Source organism: Gallinula chloropus, assembly GCF_964237585.1.
Source record: "Gallinula chloropus genome assembly, chromosome: 5".
NCBI lineage: Eukaryota > Metazoa > Chordata > Aves > Gruiformes > Rallidae > Gallinula > Gallinula chloropus.
In genome coordinates, this window is record NC_140090.1 from 28,657,135 (window position 1) to 28,679,618 (window position 22,484).

General features: G+C 36.5%; 1 protein-coding gene across 1 annotated transcript; it reads right to left on the reverse strand.

The window, feature by feature from the left end:
• Window positions 1-460: 460 nt before the first annotated feature.
• PGAP1 (post-GPI attachment to proteins inositol deacylase 1) lies at window positions 461-21,948 on the reverse strand (the record flags this gene model as incomplete). Its single annotated transcript, XM_084264556.1, has 24 exons — window positions 21,807-21,948; window positions 20,618-20,778; window positions 18,973-19,025; window positions 18,734-18,800; window positions 17,247-17,352; window positions 15,358-15,413; window positions 15,199-15,276; window positions 13,442-13,491; window positions 12,064-12,115; window positions 11,786-11,863; window positions 10,541-10,616; window positions 10,177-10,250; window positions 10,037-10,088; window positions 9,297-9,363; window positions 8,475-8,583; window positions 8,090-8,128; window positions 7,014-7,107; window positions 6,251-6,341; window positions 5,846-6,043; window positions 4,290-4,425; window positions 3,158-3,208; window positions 1,709-1,947; window positions 1,349-1,453; window positions 461-599 (listed from the first exon to the last, which is right to left on the reverse strand). Exons 1-24 carry the CDS (start codon window positions 21,931-21,933, stop codon window positions 461-463), a joined length of 2,298 nt encoding a protein of 765 aa, XP_084120682.1. The 5' UTR covers window positions 21,934-21,948.
• Window positions 21,949-22,484: the final 536 nt, after the last annotated feature.

The window sequence follows — 22,484 nt, forward strand, 5'->3', positions numbered from 1 at the left end:
TTGGCTGTGTAGTTTTTGTGATAGTCACAGTGTGTTTGAAATGTATTGAGTTTTAACCAGCATAATTTAGACCTGCAAGAGATGCAAGTTCTGAACACATGCACTGTATGGCCTAGTGAGTAAAAAAGTCTGTTTCAGCAAAGACATATAGGGAGTGAGATATCAAAGTGTTTACAAGGCAAACAGAATACTGAGATGTGATGCTAAGACGATTTCTGTGCTTACACACACACACACAGTTACTTCATTTGATTTTCAGTCAGGAAATAAACACCATGAAAAACTGTCTAAGCAACATGAGCAGAACCCACCAACTTTTCATAAAGTATTCACAGCTTCATCCTCTTTCCCACGTCGTGTAAACTACCGATGATATGAATCTAGGCATTTCTTTGCTGAAATTGCCCATTTCCAGTGTTAAGTTTCTAGGCTGCATTGTTCTTCCCATGTGTAACAAGTGTTACACAACACAACACAGCACATGTAGAAGAAGAGAAAAGGTTACAAAGTGTGGTACTCTGTATAAATGCATTTGTCCAAAGGCCAGCATGGCAACAGACAACGGGAGTGGAACCTTGGATGCGATCTTCAAGAGTTTACTGTAAGAATATAAAGAAAAAAAGTGCCATTTTTGTAGCTGTACATGCAGAAGGTATGCAAATACTGTATTTCACTTTCTTTTGAAAAGTATTTATAGATTTCAAAGACGTGTTCATTTTTAAATCATATCAAATAGGTCCAGTGGGCAAAACCAATGTGTAAGCAAGAGCAATTATTCAAAAAGCTAATAAAATGTCATTTTAAAACATTCTTATGTTAATTTAGAAATAAGGTATCTATAACAGAGAAAGATTTGATGGTTTAGTTCATGTGAGTTAACAGGTACCAGTCAAGAGGATAAACTATGTTAGTTATTATTCATTGTCTTTCCTGAAGCACTAGTGCTATATTTGAAGAAGAAATGCAGAACCTGTCAGCAAAACCACATGCTCAAAGCTTCTTAAAGTGGTAGAAAGCAAGTTACGTTTCCACAAGTGTGCCCATAAGAGGGAATTACAAGAACAAAACTATAGTGGGTTTAGGTTTCTGTAACATTGGGAAGGATTCAATGAATTTTGAACGGAAAAGTCACAGCTAAAGAAGTCTTTACGCAACCACTTAAGTCCATGTGGGAAATTATTTTCTCCACTTAGCTGAACTACAGGGAATTTGCCTTTCGCCCGGTGTTTAAGATTTAACTATGTGAGTTTACGAATCTCTGTGTAGGCTGAACAATTAGATGTCTGTTTGGCATAAACTGCATTTCCTCACACATGGAAGTAGGAAGAAAGTAGCAAGGCTACGGTACCTTGATTTCACTTGAGAAGTGCTTGAATTCATGAGAATTTCTAAAATGCATACAAGGGCAATAGCTGTAGATCTACATGGGTCAGGATCAAGTCTAACATTGTACCTGCAAAAAAAAGTTTTAAGAGCATGTTACTTCTAAATTAGGCTACCAAATAAAGTCATTACTTTCTTCAGCACATCACTGATCCATTAAACACCTACTTATACCATAACAAAAAACAGATTGCATAAAACCCCAATTCTAATTAACAGAAGTCTTTGTTACTATAAAGCAGCTAATTCAGAGTTGAACATTTGCAATTATTACTACCTTCAAAGGCTCAGATTCTTCCATCTTACTGGAAATTTAATAAGTTACCTGAGATTTTTTAACCAATAAATTAAAGACGGCAAGTTGAGCAGCACAATCCAGGTAAATAAATTGAGAATTGTAACATGCATTTTTAGACTGTTAACAGCTTCAGCAACTGTGGTACTGTTGGATAGAGATTGTGGTGTTGCTTTTGAGGTACTGTCCATTGAATTCTGATTTTTGATTGTATCTGTACTTGGGTTCCAAGAGTTTTCTTTGGAGTTTTCTTTGGAGTGGTCTAAATCCTGAAAATAAAAGGTAGAAGTCATAAAAACGTGCACAGGCTTGTAAGAATCTGTGCAAGGGAAGGAGGAGGGAAAAACTCTCATAACAGTATCATACCAGCTCTGATTTAAGAAGAAAACTTGCAATTTTATCTCTCAAAAAAGCCATCAAAAGCAAAGTTAAATAGTTCCATTTTAAAGCATCTAGATTTAACCAGACGTTTCTCTTACACTAATAGTTCATTTGTCTGTGGAGGGAAGGAACAGAGATTGGAGATGCCCTGACACCAATGCAGTGATAAGAAATGGAGTTCCTGGAAGGAGAAAGAACAGAATAAAAGGAGTAATAAAGCATGCGGGTGAAAATCACAGGTGATCGTTCATGGAAAAAAGATACAGGAGGTAATGCAACTGGGAGTAAACCATTAGCGGCCGGAATAAATAACAAAGATAAACTAATGAGTTGGCAGACTCTAACTCCAGTGACAGGGGAAAAAATGCCACAAATGAATCAAAACAACAGAGATGTAGAGAGGAGAGGATTTAAAACTAAACACACAAAAAAACACTCAAAGAAAGCCAAGCGAAATTATCAACAAGTTTTTCAGTCAGATTGCATTTTTAACTACATTTGCAAAAAAGAACAAGTGTTATCTGCTTGCATCCATGCACACCTGCATCTTGGATCCTATGCCTTACAGTAACTGAAAAGATAAAGTTCACGACACACAAAACCCAAAGCTTTGTTACTCCTTTTGAAATAGCTTGTAATTTACTGCAGTCTCAGTCCATATCCATCTAATAAATCATATATGTCATCTTATGATTAAAAAAACCCCCCTAAACTCCACAAGCTACCTCTCTGGAAAAAAATGTTTACCTGTCAATAAGATTATTATCTAGAAGCTGTATCAATTTCTTTAGATGAGGAATGCATAATCGAATACCAAAATTTGGACAAAAACTATTGCTCTGTATGTATTCAGTTTTCTTCTTAAATGAACTTCAGACAAGTTCACACAACAGTGATTTGGAACAGTGAATGCAACAATCACATGTGTTGGGGCAGTCTACTCAGGGCTTTTCTTTCCCATCATGCACACAGGAAGTGCCATCCAGTCATCACAGCAGGACTAACACTACCAAGGCAAGACAGTGACAACTCATAATGCATAGGTTTGCCAAATAATTCTTGGCCACGATTTTGACTAGAAGCAGGAAATAGACTTACCCCATTAAGTATGTTTTGTTCTGCTTTCACATTCATATGTAGTCTTATAACCTGTAAGACACAGTTCAGCTTTTTTAATAACATTTCTTCACACAAAAAGCTGTGGTATACAAGAAAAAAGAAAAGGATGATTATTTTTTGCTTCTTTTTATATATTATGGGGCTCCAATGGAGCTTCAATGCAAGAACTCCCTCTGCCTTTTTTATCAGCAGCATCCAAAGTTCTCCCGTAAGGGAGGATTTCCAAGCACAGAGAGAAACCTTCTACTATGCTTGACAGAGAATAACAAGTGGAAAACCTGCCTATTCCTCACCTCCTCCTGCTAATTCATTTCTGTTTCACTTTCTATAGAAACCTGTGACAGGCCACATAGGAAAAGCCCCATGTCAGAAATTGCCTGCAGAAGTAATGTCAACATGGGAACCTCCTTCACAGGGTAACCGTATGTCACAGGGACAGAGATAGACCTGTTCCTCAGGCTGTGCTTTCACCTGCCACCTACCTACTCCAGACCATCTGTAAGCTGCTCTGCTTTGTGCCCCTACTCCCAAATGCATGCTCCAGTGCTTCCCTAGTAGCTAAGTATAGTAGCTGATTTAGCAGCTATATAACCATAGGGTGAATCAGATAAGTTAGATGCTCTGATGCAAGGAAGACCATGGAAACTGAATGGCAGGGGCTAAATACAGATCTTTGAGGCACTTTGCCAAAGGCATCAGAGTAGACATACAGTAAGACTATCCTAATCCAACAATATATCCACCCTCTTTCACTCCATGAATTTAAAGAACATTCCAAGCCCTCCCTTTGATGGCTTCTCTTCAAGGGCTTTGAGCCTTTGATTTCATAACATTACTTATCCAAAAGTTAAAAATCACAATTGTATGCATTATTGTAGTGGGCACACACTTCTTTGGAAATACCATTATCAAAAGAAGAAAATGATTCTCAAGATGGCAGAATTGTGACAGAGTGGCAAGTTAAGAAAAGATCCTTTCAAGCATGCAAATAGTACCTCTTTGAAGTATGAAAAATAGTAATCTGTATTTTTGTTTTTAACAGGGGGTTAATTCAAAGCATACAACATTTTTAAACCAGTTATAAATTCAAAATGTTTAAGCCTTTCAGTACCTTAAATAAGTATTGAAGATAAATGATTAATACAACAAATGCACCACAAGTGGTCCAGCTAACCAAAGCAAGGGACAACACCCCACAGAGTCTTCTGGGTGTAACCAACTTGTTATCTTTTTGAAGCACAGTAGGTCTAAAAAAAGGACAAAACTGCTGTTATACTCTTGTAACAAAATTAGAAAGGTCAAAGAATAATTGTTTTGTGAATGACAAAAATAAAATGCTCCTGCATATTGATTAAAAACTGGAAAAAATCAATTGTAACATATATAGCAACTGCCTCATAAGCTACTTCAAAAAAAACCCCAAACCCCATGAAAACAACACCCAGCCAAAACTCCCAAAACAATCTTACACCTTCTAGAATACGTGTCTGTAACTAATGTATTATTTTTACTTCATGTGGGGAAACATAAATGATACATTGGTGAACATAAGTCATCAGATAATGCTAACTGTAGACCTGCATCAGTCAGTTGTTCTGCTCAGCCCAAGAGATAAAGTATCATCTTCTTATTAAGACTGTGTAAAGCACCATAATTCCAAAAGGAACCAGCTGACTTGCAGGCACAAAGAAAAAAAAGTCTTATTTTCTTGCCTCTGTCCAAGACATTCTCAGGATTTGCATGAAATCAAAAGCTGTCATGAAACCAGTACAAATTTAGCTGAAACCCTCAAACATTTAGCAAGGGTGGTTTCAAAACTTAGTAGTTCATCACTTTGTCACGTAAAGCTAAATACTGAAACACACACTGTAATTTATGAACAAGATGGCTGAGAAGAAATAACTGATAACACAGCTATTACTTGGTAGAAAAAGACCAGAAGTGCAGAAGTCATTTAACAGATTATTTTCTGAGTGAAGAGCATCTCAACAAAATTTCTGGAGACTGAGAGTTGGCTCAAATCTAGCTGAAGACTGTTACCAGTGTCAGAAGTCAAACCACTGAAATAGCTAAGTGACTTAACTTAATCTTTCAAAAATCTCTTTATTTAAACCTGCTTTTTTTAAACCTGCTTTCATGTTTGAATACTCCTCTCTAAAAGCAAAAACATTCCAATATTCTTAGGCATGATCTATAAAATTCAGTCTTGTAGAGTGAAATTAATTTCAAATAAGTTTGTTTTACAAACCTGATGGCATTCTTCATTGCAGTTTATCCAACATGAACAATGAGGAATGGATTGGGATGCTTATAGTCCCTTTTGTAAGTATATGCATTTGTTTTTTGAGTTTATGAAAAGTTAATAGCTCAGTTGCTTTCTTTTTCCCAATAAGCTTTCCTCATAAAAGTTTTCAGCTTGTTTTTAACAGCTGGTGAAGGAAACAAGCAAGCCATTTATGTTCCCTTTTAGAGATATGGAATAAGGAATACGAGGCCAATCCTGATACTTCATTAGTACTTCACATTGACAAACACAGATGGCTAAAAATCATCTATGAGCTATAGTGCAGAATTCAATCTGCCCAAGCATTCACTATGAAGCAGAGAAAACTGACAGGGTCACAGTCATCTAGAAGAGCATAATTGTACAGCATAGCATTGTTTTACCTGATCAGAGTTAACCATAATGAAGAGATGAGTCTCAGAGATGTAGAGAAAATTACTCCACTCCAGTAGGCAATGCCTGTCCCAAAAAGAAATAGAATCAGGGACACAAGGGGGAACCATGCATCCTGACTACTCAGTACAGCAGCATCCACCTCTGGTAGTGACAGCGATTCCCTTATCACTCTAAACCAGTGAAACCTGCCAAAAACATGAAAGCAGCATTACGTATCACTTGGAATTGCCGTTACACTAAGATACATATCAACTATTCCTCATACAACACCCTTTCAAACAAAATCCCAGTCAGGTGTTCATAATGATTACAGATAAAATAATATTCCCCCCCAACAGTTCTTCTGAAACTTTTGTTTTGGAAACTGCTTTAAATAAGTTATGCAAACTCACCCATGCAGAAACACAACAATGCTTATAAGAGGTTCTACTTTGTAGGGTTTTGCTGTCCTAACTAGTTCAAGGGAAAAGTCTGAACACTGGCCTAGAACCAAGAACATAAGTTATATTTAATATAGTTATTATTTTGTCATGAACTTCAACAAAGATGCACAATGAAAAGTAAATTCAGACAAAGGTTTGAAAGTTTACTTTAAAACAAGATAACTATGTCTTATAACAGTACGGTAAATCAGTTTATGTCATCATCAGAGCTGTTATTAGCTGGATCACTCACAGTCAGGTAACATGACACAAGAGCTTCTAGAGAGATCAAAGAGTTTGTCACAAACACCACTTGAATTTAAATAAGCATGCCTTTTGTCTGAAGACACATCTAGAAGTTAGTCTGAAGTCTCATCTTCACTCAAGAAATAAAGTGTTTTGTGAATATGAACAATGTATTTTAAACTTCTATGTGTGCCTTTAAAGTAAACTACTCTTGATTCTAAAATATTGTGCAGTGCAACAGCAATCATTCACAAGAAGGTACTGCAGAGTAAAGTAATAAGGAAATAGTCTGCTACAACACAGTTTTAGGTAAAACTACCAACACAAAAACTGAAACTGACAAGCACAGATCCAAGTACTCAAGTTCAATGATACTCAGATTTTAAAAAAAAAATTATAACTAGCTAGCCTTTCAGCAGCACACTGCATAACTAATTTCTTTAAAAACACTCAGGACAAAAAAAAACACACTTTCAAGAAAAGCTACCTGTTGATATCAATGTGCTCAACTGTCCTCCATAAGCCAGAAGAATATTTGAAACAACATAGACAGGAAAAGCGCCAGCATGGAACCTTATGACCTGAAAGACACGGAGATAAGGGTAACACACACACATACATTTATATAACACACACAAACATAAGTATGAAGCCAGCATGATAGTGTGACTGGAAACTCTTTCTTAAAAGATTCAAATAGTTTCTGATTTTGATGCTTAAGCATTTGATATCCACCATTAGCAATTCATGTTATGTATGGAAAATACTCAGATCTGTCATAAATGGGCAACCACATGTGTTTTGATAAATGACCAAATTACAAGTGAATGCTTTTTTTCCAGTTAAGTCAAGAACACTGCAGCATGTTAATGGTGCTTCAGTAAAATAAATTAAAAAATTAGAAGTCAAAGGACACTTTACAAGTAAAACCTTTGGGGCAAAGAATTTGCAGAAGCAAGTTTCATGTGCATCTTAATTGGCTTCCAGTGTCCCAAGTCATAAAGGGATATCTGATTAATATATAAATAGCACAGATGTTCTTCTAAAATGATAATAAAAAGAAAAATCATCTGTATAGCCGCATACTTTCAAATACAATTTAGGTGCTTGCAAATTAATTACTTTTTAGAATCTGAAAGCTGCAGAAGGCTAGTCTATTTTTACTGATACCAATGTTGATAACCAAAGAAAATCTGTTGAAAAGGAGCATATGGCGCTACTTAGACATTTTTCCGTAACTTTTAGTTGATGCTGAATGTATTTTAAAGGTTTAACACTACTGACTCATCTGACAAGAAAGAGAAAGTGACCTACAGTGTCATCCCTTCACAAATATTCCACTAATCACAAAGCCAAATACTCAACATTTACAGTAACTCCTTAGAGCTAGAGTGCTTTTCTGCTCCTCTGAAAACTGATGCCTTGCCAAGTGACAAGGTTTTAAGTGATCACTGAAGAGTGTTCCTCTCAGAATCAAGAATGAATCGAGTGCCATAGCAGGGAAGAGAGGAAGGGAAAACTCCTATAGACATAAAAAAGACTAGTACTGGAAGGTTTTCTTACTTGTCCAAGAATCTGTAAAAGTGACGTCTTCAGAATTACCTTGATAAAAGAAACAGTATTTTATTATTTTACATAACAGTAACCACAAGCACAAAATAATTTGTTTTTTAATAAACCAGATTAAGTATTAGAAAACAGCAATCTCATAACTAAAACATATGACAGCTTTTAAAAAACATGCTTTAAAGTTTCTCTTAGAAACAAAAGCTCTACTTTCAGTATGACTCCAGCAGTTGCAAAATGCTTGTAACATGTGCTACATTTAGAAAATACCAAATTGCCCATCTTTAGATTTGCTTAGTATTTAGCTAGAAGTTTTAAAAGACTGAATTATGCAAAAAATGATACAGCAATGCAAGCTATTGATAAAATTCATATTACTCACTTCATACTGACAGTCAGAGGAAGAGTAAATATTTAACTCTGGAATCCTGTTGTCATTTTGAGGCCGAGCAATATGCAGTTTTGCAGAAATCTCAGTAGAAGATGGAGCTCTGAAACAGCAACTTAATTAGTAATTGCTATTCTTATAATCAAAGCCAGACATACCTTAGTCTTCAACACATGCATGTAAAAGCAGAACTAGTACACCAACTGTCACTAGAAGCAAAATGGTACAACAAACTGCTTTATCTTATCACAAAGAACCATGTAACATTCTCAATCCACTGTCTTCTGAACTATCAAGGGGCATGGCACTAATGAAGACAGACAAGGACAGTATTAGTGTACACATTGCCTCCCTGAACATGTAAATATGCTGAGTGACAAGAATGGGAAGGACAGATTCTTAAGAACACAATTCTTTCTCCTGCAAGAATTAAGTTGTTAAAAAATGTTAAAATATAATTTGATTTTGTCAGGACTGTTCTGCTGTGTGATCTCAATGGGGGGTTATGGGAAGAAGCCAGCAACCAGAGCAGCCTCTATCCCCGTTCATAGGCGGGGGGCAAAGCCTGTGCTGAGAATTTCAGACCAGCAAATACGACTTCCTTTTCAAGAGTATCAGTGGCAACTATTAAACAAACAATTAGCAGATATTCCAAGGTCAAGTCAAAAGAACTCTGTCAACAAGGTCAGAAAGTTAATTGAGGAAAAGATGCAGAAGCCAAACACTTAAGAAATATTACCACAACAGGATACATGCATTCTTCAAAAACATATCAAGAAGATGTCAAGAAGGAAGTTATAAAGTTAAAATTTTTACTTTGCTACAGTTATTGAGTCTTCATGTGACCAGGGTATGTGAAGTCTGTAAACACTAGGTTTTCTTTCTGAAATAGAAGAGAATTAAAAATATAAAATTAATAAGCTGTTTCCAAAACCTAAAATGCAAGTAAAACAAATGTATCATATAGATCACTATACAGGATTATTGAGCTTGAAGTTACATTGCAATTGACATTGCAATGCAGATGAGTGCATCTAGCATTGAACAAAAAGGTATTCTTTTAACTAACACTGTTACAGAGCCAGAAAGCAAGACATCAGTGTTTAAAGGCAAGACAGTTATGAGAAAACTTCTGGTTTTCAATACAAAACTGTAAACCCAATCTAATAAATCTTATCACTTTGTGTTTTGATTTTGGTTTGGGTTTTTTTAAGCATTCCATTTTGTTTAATCTTATTAGCTCAACGTTCAGATTTTAGCTCCATAATTAGCAAATAAAAATTGTAGCCAAACGTACTATTCTTGAGAAACACTTTCAACATAACACACAATCGTGTTGAAAGTTCAACTTCCATTTCTTGTAAGAAAAACAAACAGGAGAATTGTATTTTTTTTGAGCTATCTATGTGGAGTCACATCAGCAGACATTTGAGCCAGATAACAGTACTGCCTAAACCCCACTGCATGACAGGACTTCTGGTTCCACCAACTTCCGTTCTGAGAATTTTCAACAAGGTTTGTTTTATAAATTTAAACTTTAGAAGACTTATACTTACCTTTGAGTGAGTGACAGTGGCTCTCTATATAAATTTTGAAGGCTTGATATACCTAGAACATAAAAATAAGTAAATAGAAAATTTTAATTCTCCAAACAGTGGTTACATCTACTTTAAAAATAATTAAGTGGTATTCTTACTTGGCTAAAGTGCTGGAGCTGTACATTGTAAAGTAAGCCAGTTGAATTTAACAAAATTTTGCTTGAAGAAAGCCCTGTAAAGGATGTATTATTTTCACACATTAGATAAAATTATTTGACAACTCACTACATCTCCTGATTATTTTTTTCCAGGAGACTCATGTGTGCTTCTACATGTTAGTCAAAAACCCCACATTCCTTATTTGCCTGTTTCTAACAAAAGCACTATTAATTTTAGCAAAAACAAGCCCAATAAACCTCCTGACCATTGAAAGTTTTAGGCAAATTTATTATCCAAATATTAGTAAAACCAGTTTTACTCCCTCCCCTCTCCCCCCAAAAAAAAGTAATATGCTATACTTACCAAATGAAAAAATACGTGTTACAGGAAGCTGTACTGTTCTGGAATCCTCTCTGAAGAATTCACAGTCCAAAGTATACTGCAATTCAGGATATTAAATACAGATCTAAATCAAGCACAAGACTACAAAAGCCTCTGATCTTGCCAAATTCTAATCACAAACTCAGGCTGACTCCAGGACACAAAATACTGAGAAACCGCCTCTCCACACTCCATTGTTAGGGACTGGCCGACAGCTTGCTCCTATACACAGCAGTACAAGTTTGGGTAGCTTAAACATGACTTCCAGGTTACTCCAGCTCTCACCCATTTGCAAACAGCCTTCAGTAGGCTATTCAGACAGCTGAGAGACTAGAATCCAGTTCACATCCTGTTCTCAGCTACATAAATTTGTGGGAGGAGGGAGGGGAGGTTACATTTCAACATGATCTTTGCTTATCCAGGAACTAATTTAACTGCAAGGTGTCACTGTCACAACTATCTGTAGATGTATGAGCATTATAATCACTTTAGCTGTGAATAATTTCTTGGATCATGAATTATTATACCTTGGATGCAGAAACTCTCTCTGTGTGGCAGAAAGGAATATCACATCTATTTAGACTTGGAATTCAAGTTCAGTGTTCTGCCATTTTCAGGACTAACTAGAAACCCAGCTGGGTCTGGCAGGCTTAAGACGCAAAGTACATTTAGATTCACTGCAAGTGTTCCTCTTTCTGGGGTCCCAAGAGGTCTCGATGCAAAGTTACCCAACTCATCTGTGAAATTCCCAACTATTAAACTCTGCATAACTCAGTCTGGTGTCAGAAGTTGAAGAGGTCTATGTACCATGCTCCCCAGAATCCATATCTGGATCTTCAATTATCTACAGCATTCTTCACTACCCTGGGTAAGAAAACTGACTGTTTAAAAAAAGATACTATTCTGATTGCATTCCTGAATATTTAGAAAAAACAAGGAATAACATCATCAGGATCTCCAACAAGAATTCTAAGAACTGATTTGAGAACTGTTGCTTCCCACGTTTCAAGTACTATTCATGTCTTGTATTTGGTACTTTATCAAACCAAGGTGGTTTTGAGCTTACAGAATATAACAAAGTTACCTCCAAACCACACTGGAGTGTAGGACTATGGTTTCTTGAAGGAACTTAGCACTTATTAAATATATTTCCATTTCCTTCTGGCAAAGCATTTGAAAGCTTTGAACACAGTAAGCAAACAATTTCTGCATTTCATTTCTTTTTACCTTATTGCCAACCGTGGGTGATACTTGAAGGACTATGTGGGATAAAGAAGGATAGTCCTGAAGTTTCAGTATTACAACCTTAAAAAAATAAAGAAAAGCCATTACCAACATGCTTCTTAGTTTTCCCCTTGCCAGTTCCCAGATGTCCACCTCTTCTATCCCTTCCTCTGGAATACAACCACATGTTCCAGTGCTGTAAACAGACAGATCCTTCTCCCATGATGACATGCAACTAGCCACAAAGCACCTCTCTCCTACAAGTTACGTACAATACTTACCTTGCTGCCTGGAAGTAACTCAGCTCTCCAGGATAAATCAGTAGCTTCCAGGCTGTAAAAATTCATGTACATTAAAGGATGAGCACAGTCATTACGCAGGCACTACACTATGACAGTGGATTAACGTACCAGTTCCTCTCTCTCACTATGGGTTCACATGATTTTAACTTGAGAATAAGTTTGGGTCTACTGCAGTTAATTACTACAGTAAGCAATTTATCAAACTACAGTCATTTCAGATACTACAAATCTTGTTTGAGCATAAGCAAGTTAACTTTGCTCTAGCTTTGTAATACATAAAACATACAGCAGTTGTTAGCCAACTTGACACATAGCAAAAACTCTTCAAGAGCTAAACCAGCACTGTCATTGAATTAACATACTTTTTGTTAGCATCTTTTAAACATCAAAAGTACAACTTTTTCCTACAGGAACATTTAAAATATGCCGTCTAAACCCAAGATTTTGTTAGCTGCCACAGAGCTTGCAGCAGTTCTAAAATCATGTGTACTGATACTGAGTTAACACATTAATCTGCAACACATTCAGTCAGTCATTTTGAGTTAGGATTTTTAGAATGCAAGGATAGCTCCATTTTTCTGAACAGCATTACATGACCTCAGGACACAGTCCACAGCAAACCCACTATTATTAGATGAGGTCTTAGGTAGGAGTTCTGAATTAGGCTAACCTGCACTTGATGCTGATCAAGGGTTATACCAAGGAGTAAGAGCCATCTTCTCCTTGGATTGGGAAAAAGTAATTGTGACATCTGGCTACCAGCTGAAGGCAAGACTCTGTGGCTATACACCTCAGCACAGATCCCAGAAGAGAGGAATACTATGCTAGTTCCACCTGGAAGGTTTCCCTAACGTGAAGGGTGGATTGAATTTCCTCTGAGCTTTCTTTGCAAACGTAAGCAAAACCAGTGTTTTAAATCCCTTCTGTGATGACTGCAATAACCTGATTCAAATAATCACTGAATCACCCACAGTTCTAATTTCTTTTTTCATATGACATTGAGAGTGACATTTGATAGAATACTAAATAGGACACTACAAAACACAGTTTAGGAACCCAGCACAGTGTGTAGGTGTCCACAAGAGAGCAACAGGAGAAACTTTAGAGAATTTGACCTTTCATAACAGTCAAAAACATAGCTAAAAAAAAAGTTCAGCTATTTTATTCATGCAGTAATTCTGAGAAAACCTATTCCTTCCTGTTTTCTTGGTGCTACAAAAAAAGATTAATTATTCACAATAACACTTTTACTTTGCTTTCCAATCTCCTAAGGAGGAAGATACTTTACATGCTTTAAATTCAAATTTAGTCTCACAAAAATCTATTTGAATAAAGAACAGGAACTGTTTATACTCACCATATTGATGAATTGCTGTTCATACAGCCATAAATCCAGCTACTTGTGTCCTGTAAATCAATACCATAAAATAGTATGTTACCTATGTGTGACTGTATTTATAAATATATTTAAAATAGCAATTCTTTACTCCAAAATATACAGGAGTTAATGCTGATCACCTCTAAGAATTCAATATGCTGTTTCAGTTCACCAGATGTCAGCAGCTTTTCTAAAATTCATCTGACAGCAGAACCTTGGTGGGTTCACTTCCTAAAAAGAGGAACAAACTTTCACCTTCGCCTACCTCCTTTTCTATTACGTGTGCCTGCAGCAGCTGTAACTACAGTGACCAATCTCTCATAAAGATGGCAAATCCTGAAGTGTAAGTGAAGGTGACAATAGAAAAGTCTCTCAGATTTCTTCAATTATTTATAATGAAAGACATCTTTTTTTTCATCTTCATTTCACAGTGAATTCAGACTTCTGTATTAACAGCAAGTTATATTCTCCAGTAAAAGCCTGATATCATAACTTCAGAATTACAATTACAATGATGGAAAGATGAGGTGTAAGTGTGAAAGGTAGGGTGTTCTAGAAAACATTTTAAGAAACTTCTATTTGCCACATTTCTAGTTATGAATCAATACATTTTCTAAAAAGAATAAAATGCAAAGTTAAGCAAACAAGCTTTCATTATTTCTCTTAATCGTCTGCCTTGCAGGTGGTGTGAAATTAAGTTTTATTAGGCTCGAATCTTTTCTAACTGAGGAAACATCTCAAGGTACTATCCTAAGTAGTCAAGGAATACTTAATATTTTTAATGTTCTACTCCTCCCTTGCTCGAGAATTTAAGTGTCAGCACATGAAGTACCTCAGACATAGTTCTGTACTTCTTTCTCCTCAAGCAGTACTAGTCCTGTCTAAGATATTCTAGCCAAAGCAAAAGTTAACATAGCAGAGCACAACTAAAGCCACAAGCACCATTGATGGTGCTCCTGGAAAAGACAATTAGAAAAGCACCAAGAATATACAACCTTTTTTCACAACAGGGGCATGAACCTCTTTGGTAAGAGGAGGAATGGCAACAAGGACAGTCAGGGTGGAACGGAAAAGCATCTTAATTTTCTTGCCACTGATCTGAAACGTAATTATGAAAAGAATATACATCCATCTCCAGATTTCCAAGAGATAACATTCATTCCTTGCAAAAATATTTTAAAAAAAAATTTCAAAACCATTTTGGCTGAATTTCTATAAGAAATGCACATTATTGCCTTTCCTGTCAGTAGCAGAGACAACTGAGAAGGTGCTGTTTTCTCATCTGGCTCCCATTCCCTTCCATGGCTCAGTGGAAGATCTCTGTAGCCTTTCAGGCTCACTTAAATCTTACTATGGGAAAGCAAATCTATAAACAGCTTACTAAATTAGAAGCATGGCTGAATCCTTGCAGCACTAAAAATACTTTCTTCAGTGAAAACCATCAATAAACACCTGCCCTGAAATAAAGGAGAAAGTAACCCAGGGGGGCAACCATGGGAGTCAAAACCAAAACATTTGATGTTCAGGTAGGATTGAAAGTTTCAGACCTTGAACAGCAAGAGTGACATACTAAAACAGGAAGGACACGTAACACAGTGTAGTAGGCTGTGAATGTAAACAGATCTCAGTTATTTCAACAACTGTTCATTCAAAAGCCTTCAAACTGTAGCAAATCTAATTTTTTTAAAATACAGCTTTGTAAATAATTGCCAGATATTAAAGAAGTGTTTTCTCACCAACATACTGTTTCCACAGTAAACGTGACTGTATGATTTTCTGTGGCTTGCAAGAGGAAATGTGAAATATTTTCCATCAGAATCCTTAAAAGGAAAAAAATTGCTTATTAGTACAAAAAATAAATATAAAAATACAACGAGGAGAAGAAAGTCACTTACATTGTAAACCGAGTAAGTCCATTTTGGGGTCTTGACTGTAATCGACGTGAAAGCTCCTAAAAATAAATATGCTTTATATGCCACATTGCAGGAAATATTATCCTTATCTCCAAAATCTTATATTTTACTTACCAGTAAGGTCTTATCTCTTATCTGTAAATGGCCATAACCTTTATAAGCTTTAACCAACACTCAGGATTGCTATCCTTTGTATTACATGCAATAGTTATCGTGAGTTACACAGGAAACAGCAAAATCCTAGGATCCAATTATGTAATAACTGCCAAATAAAAGTCCTATAAATCTTGAACCAAAGCTCTCTAGACAACAAAACAAAAGAGAAACAGAATGATACCAACGTAATTCAGGGTGACTGATTAAAGCTGAAGCAGTATTACAAACAGTCACAACCTTGGATCCTGTCAGACATTCAGACATTTAAGAAAACTAATAGAGAAACCTGTGCAGAAGCAACTCTATGATGAAGCGAATAGCTTGTACAAGAAAACAGCTGCAGTTTAAAGATATGTCTGAAGAAAAACAGTAAGTCAGAATTACTAAGAGATCAGAGATGCCAACAATGCAAATTGTCACACAAAAAGGTTAATATCTATCTTATGTAATCAGAATAACAAGTTCATCACAAACATTTAGCTATGTGTTAAGAAGTCACCACAAAAACAGGAAGACGAAAACATGAGAATCAATTTAAACATATTCCTCATTATTGCTAAAAAATTATCCCAAAAAAGACCAAAAAAAGGCAAACAAACAACAACAAAATCAGAGTCACAGCTTCTTTGGGCACCAATGAAAAAGCCCAGTTCACTCAGCCTCTCTCCCCTATGTCCTACACCCCAGGGGCTAACTGTTTTGATGGTTCTCTGTTCCATACTCAATTTCGTATATGCCAATGCCTTAACGTCTTCTTATCCCAGGGTGGCCAAAACCAAACACCAACATCCAAGCCACCTTAATACTTCTGCAATAGCTTACATCAAGAAAATTCCTGAAATAAGGTTTTTTTAATAAAATGGTTCTGCTCACTTCAGTGACACTAGGAATATAGCTATGCCCCTCAAAAGTTCTGTTTAGGTCCCACGACTTCACGCAGTCAAAATTTCTCACCTTTACCTACACATTCTTAGTGGTTACAAGAAAATCATTAGTGTGCAGCCTGTTTTGCCCTGCCATGCCATTGAAAGGAAGAAGTCACTGATAAAGCAGATCTGAACAGTAAGTAGCGTAAGAACAACAGCCCAACAACACCCATACTATGCCACTCACAAGTATGGGATGTAAGCGTATGTTAGACCATACTTTTGACACTCAGCTATTCCCAACTTCTGACATGGAATCATAATGGTTGGAAAATACCTTCACTATCAAGTCCAACAGTCAGTGCTACACCACCATAACCTCTAAACCATCTCCTGAAGCACCACATCTACCCGTTCCTTGAATGGCTCCACGGACAGTGATTCCACCACCCCCCTGGGCAGCCTGTTCCAATGTTTCTCCACTCTTTCAGTGAAGAAATTTTTCTGGTATCCAATATGAACCACCCTGGCACAACTTGAACCCATTCCATCTTGTCCTGTCACTAGTTATTAGATAAGGTCTACTGCACACTCTGGAGTAAACATGACTCCTGCTTGTCCCCCAGAACCAAAGCCATATAAAAAGTGACAGCTTTTTGCCACTACCCCATTTAACGTATTTAGTACTGAATCTAAACAAAAGCGATAGTTTAGATCCACAACCCATAAATCATTTTAGTAAAGTCTAAAGAAGGACAGAACACATTCCAGAAGTTAGTGAGAATAAAAGTGAGAACTATTATCGAAGGAGTATCATCGAATCCTGTTCAAAAGAAAACTTCTGCACACCTGTGAGTTCCGTAAAAGTTTCAGGATTTTCCTCAAATATCTTTGCAGGGTGTCTCACAAAGTGGTGATTCAGTACAGACATTCTCTTCTTTGGATCCTCAGTTATCTGGAAAAAAAAAAAGAAAAAGCACATAATCAAATTATCTGGGATTTGCAATTATTACATGATCGCAGCTAACAATACAGTTTTAGGGAGAGATTATTAGAAGACATGGTACAGTGACTCTATTCTAAACTCAATAATCTGAACAAATGCCATCAGGAGTCAATCACTGCAATACAGAAGATCTACACACTGTAAAACATTGCTAAAACTTTTACATTTATAACCTTGCCTTCTCTTAACAGAAGGAAGCCATTCTATCAAACTTTGTAGTTACAAATGCATTCTTCCTGAGTAATATACTAATGCCAGAGTTTATGGGAAAAACCTCATGTTTATATTTACTAGACTGAGATTACAAAAACATCTTAATACATCTTGTCTTAACAGTTCAAACATCCAGATAGCTGTAGCACTAACTATTAGGATACACTTTGGGTATTGCTTGGGGATTTGTTTTAAATTAAATTTCCAGGACTAAATATTTTCTCTATTCAGCTTTTCAAAACTGTGGCCATTAGAACTGATTTCTGAAAGGCTGTATCTTCTGGCACACTGCCAATCAACTCCAGAAACATACCCCCTTTATATCTTTCTAAATGACATATTGAAGTGAATAGATCTAAAACCAGACAAGTCTGACCCAAAGTTTCAAAAAGAACAGCTGGAAGCCTCTGTCTTTACATCTAGAGCTCCACTCTTATATATATTTCCAACCTGCTGGACCTTAATTCCAATTCATATTTATTTCTGCATAACATTTCAGAAAGAAAAGACTACAAAGGGGACTTCAATAGTTTTCAAAAAAGATGCAGGGTATTTATTTAGAAAAGCAACATATACTGGTAGTTGGAGGTAAATGAATATGCTAGCATTTTACTTCAATTTTTGTTAACAGCTATCTGCAAAAGAACACCACAAATATGTGCTGGCCGTTATGATGACAACACATAGAAGTTTGAGAAGTGTTATGCATGAGTTAAACTATCACAGGTTTTCATCAATTGTATATTAGTCAGAGGTGACACAAATATACATTGAGAGGTCATGTTCATAGCCACACAGCTTAACCTGGTGCAAGGTTAACTGTAAACCTCTGTTGTGGAAGAAGAATTCAATCCATGCCCCAGCTATAAAGCATCAAGCAGTCAATAATAACAACTGAGCTAACACATAATTATTTCTGACTGTTGGTCAAAAAACACAAAGCCATGGGATTTTTCAGTGACTGGTACAAAACAGCAACAATTCTCTCAGCATGACTTAAAAGAATCAAAACTGCATTTTCTGTATAATAGGGTGATGTTTGTCCTGGTTAAGCACTCTGGGATGGAAGAAGAAGAAAGTATGATAGGGAAGTACACAAGAGATAATATATACAAACCTGCCTTGTGTTTTCATCGATGAGATCAAAAAAAGCCCTAACTGTAGCCAGGATCAATTCTTTGCACCTGGAACACAGAATACATAAAATTAAATCTAGAAAATAAATATCTAGGAGAAAGTGGTCAGAAGAGGTATCATAATAATATTATGCTGAAGTTCAATTATTGTATAATGCAGTAACAGTAAAGAGCTGAAGTACGTGCAGTAAATCTATTCATCTTTGCTCCGTAAGCTTACCACACTATGGAGAGATGGTCTGTTGAGGCCCAAGCTCTAGGCACTGCTGAGCTCTGTTTGGGGAAGGAAAAAAAATTAAGACTTTGTCAGCATTCAACATTTTAAAACTCTAAGCAACCCTTTCCCCTCCTTATTTAAAAATAATTGCTCATTTATTAAAAAGAATAGTGTTTCTCAAGACTTTCAGGGACTAGGCCCCAACAGAATGACTTAAGTGAAAATTCTTACAAGTGACAAGGCATTTGTAAAATAAAAGGATGAAGTTACCTACGTTGGATAGCAGACTGATGGCGAAAGGGCAAATAATGGTATGGAGGAAACTTACCAAAGATTCCTTCCAAGACTGCTTCTATGACTAATGTTACTATTTTAATAAGTGATCCTGGCACGCAAGAATACAAGCATGCCAATGAAAGCTGTTGCTGAAAAATCAAGGGCATCCTCAAGAGAAAGGAGCATCAGAACACCGTGCAGAAAGAATTGGACAGTCTGAAGATACTAATTTCTATAAGTGTATTTCGCGTGTTGCATTTTAGGAACCAATAATATAAAAACCACCTGCCATAAATAGAGCTCATCACCTAATGGCACAATTTGGTTCAAGTAAGGTATGACTTATTAATGCATTACAGTTCAGAAGGAAAAAAAACATAACAGCCACCACCAACAAAATACCCCCAAAACAAAACAAAATCCACAAACCAGAGAACAACAACAACAACAAAATCTATGAGGAAGTACTGGTACCACTACACATGAGATCTCATGCAGAATTCTGGTCACCAACACTCAAGACACATGAAAGTAGAGCAGATGCAGAGAACGGTTACTAGGACAAGGGGGATGCAGAGTTAATCTTCTTAGCCTGGCAGAATCAGAGCCGGGACTATTTATAGACAGCTTTCTGTACAATGGACAGGGAGGTAAACAAGGGAATGACAAACATTTCAGATAACATTTCAATGTCAGAACAAACACATTTAAAAGCTGGCTTGAGCAGCAAACGGGAGCAGGAAATTACAAATCTTCCTACAGAGGAGTGTTTTCCAGCTTCTTCCATGTTGGAAACAGGTTGATGGTGGGGTTGGAATGACAAGCCTAACTGTTTCTATGTTACTGCATGATTAGTCTTGGAAGGAACTTGATGCCTGCAAAAGCAGAAGGTGGAACTTGATAATCCAGTAGATGCTTTCTATTCCTAAGTTCCTTGAAAAACAATAAATACAGAAAGAAGGCTTGAAGCCAAAGTTGTATTTTTATGATCAAACCAGCAGTCGTCTTCTATGCCTCACCTCTGCCAGCCTCCACATACACATCTCTTATAAAAGCACAGGAAAACAAAGAACAAAAGTACTGAAACTAAAAAGGTATGAAAAGGTGGTGAGAAGAAACAGTACCAAAGGGTAGGTGATTCAGATACACTCCAACACATCCTGTTCTAGCAGACACTCATTTACACTACAAGAACTACTTCTGGCTTTATAACCTTACGCTATCTGCTTTGTGTTTTCACATGTAGCATGCTCATATCTCGTGACACTATGTTGCACATACAGACTATGATTAGACACCCATACATGCGTTACAGAAACAGCTATCTAACATAGCTCCATGCAAAACCAAAAAAAACAGTTTGCTTCTTTACCACAACAGATAAGGCACTGTCATGTTGACTCAATCTCGGTAGAAAAGCCAGTCCTGAACGAACTTGGTAATCTCTGAATCCTCCCGCCACAGAAAGGGTAGTTAAATTTCTTAAGTCTTGGGCCTTTAGAATCCAATGATTGTTTACAGCTGTATAAAAATCTATAAAATATATTAAAATCAATCACAATTTTCTCTTATGTCTATTTGATATGCAAAAAAAGCTACAGAAACATTTAACTAAAAGTTTCCATAAACTCCCTAGAGGCATTCAAGCTCTGATTATCACTTTGGATTCATAGAAGGAAAGGAAATTACTATTTTAACCCCAAGGAGGTAGCAGTTGGGAAAGACATATACACTTGCACTTTCTGTATCAGCTAAGCACATAACATGGCTTAAGTAGCAAACCACAGATTTATTTTAAGGAGAGCCACAGTCCAGAAACAAGTCAGCAACAAAGAAGCATTGCACTGGAATCAGGTGTAGGACAGAGAATTAATACAAGCACAATAAATCAAAATTGGCAAAGATAATCCATTCCTCTCAGCTGCCACAGTGAAAAACGAAAATAAACATCCAATCCCTTTTCTTCAATGTTCCCTCAATATCTATGTGTAGCAGCACAATTATCACTAAGCACATCTTTAATCAGTGTAGTCAAAATACAGCTTTTCAAGAAAAGTATAGTGCATGTGTAATGACTATACTTCATGCCACAGTTATTTAGGTGAGCAGAAAGTAGTCTTTTATGTAAATATATATAAAATATATATCTATGTTCATCATTCTCACTCCCCCAACCTTTGGACGTGGCAAACATTAAATTTAGCTACTCTAAGCAATTAATTTCACAAAGAAAGCTATTATAGAGCTCAAACTTTAAAAAAAGGGAAAAAAAAGGGAAAAAAAGTCATTCACTGGAGAGCATACTAATTTAGTAACATGCTCTGCAACTTAATAAAATTACAACTTATTGAGAGCTCCAGGCCCTGCGCAGAAGCTCAAGTCCTCCTAACACATTTTACATGACACCCTACTTTCTCTGCCTATCCTCCTGCTCTCACACAATCACCGCGTAACAAGGGAATGGATTGATTACAGTACATCGCACAGTTCCCAGTTCCTTCGCAAGAACCTCACCTATCAATGCTTGAGCAGATCAATAAAGAAATACCTGCAACACTTACCAGTAAGATACTTGTCTAGAGGCATTACAGGTGCAACATGAGGTGTGGCTTGTGTAATGAGGAGGTTTATAAGTTCAGGTTTAAAATTCTTCAGAGTAAGCAATGCCCTTGCAACAAGACCACCCATGGAATGACCAACTATTGCAACACTGGTTGGTGCAAATTCTCGATCCTTAAGCAAAGAGTAATTAGATACATCAAAAATAGATCTGACATTGAACTGTGGATATCAGCTGTACATTTTTTTTCCCCAAAATTAACTTATGTCCTCTTAAGGATAATATTAACTAGTATCAACTCAATGTGTTCACACAATAAATATAAATTTAGTTGTTATCTCAAAATATGTGCTTAATGTGTAGTTTGCAGCTTAAAAGGAAATCCTCTGTAGGCTGTATAACCCTACGAAATTTCAGGTTATTTTACTTTCTGAGACTCTTGGGAACATCGGCTAACACAAAACTTTCCTAGAGAAAAAAAGCATGCAAGGTGATACTGTATTAACATTTTAAAACACTAGGGAAAGTTTACAGCTCTACTATGAAAAAGCCCACATTTTGCATGGAAGTGTTTATTTACAAACACAATACAGAACCCAACACCAAGGCTCTTGGATTGTCACAAGCATTAAAAATCTAATAAAGAGCAGCGCTTCTCTATTGTGCTATTATCACATTC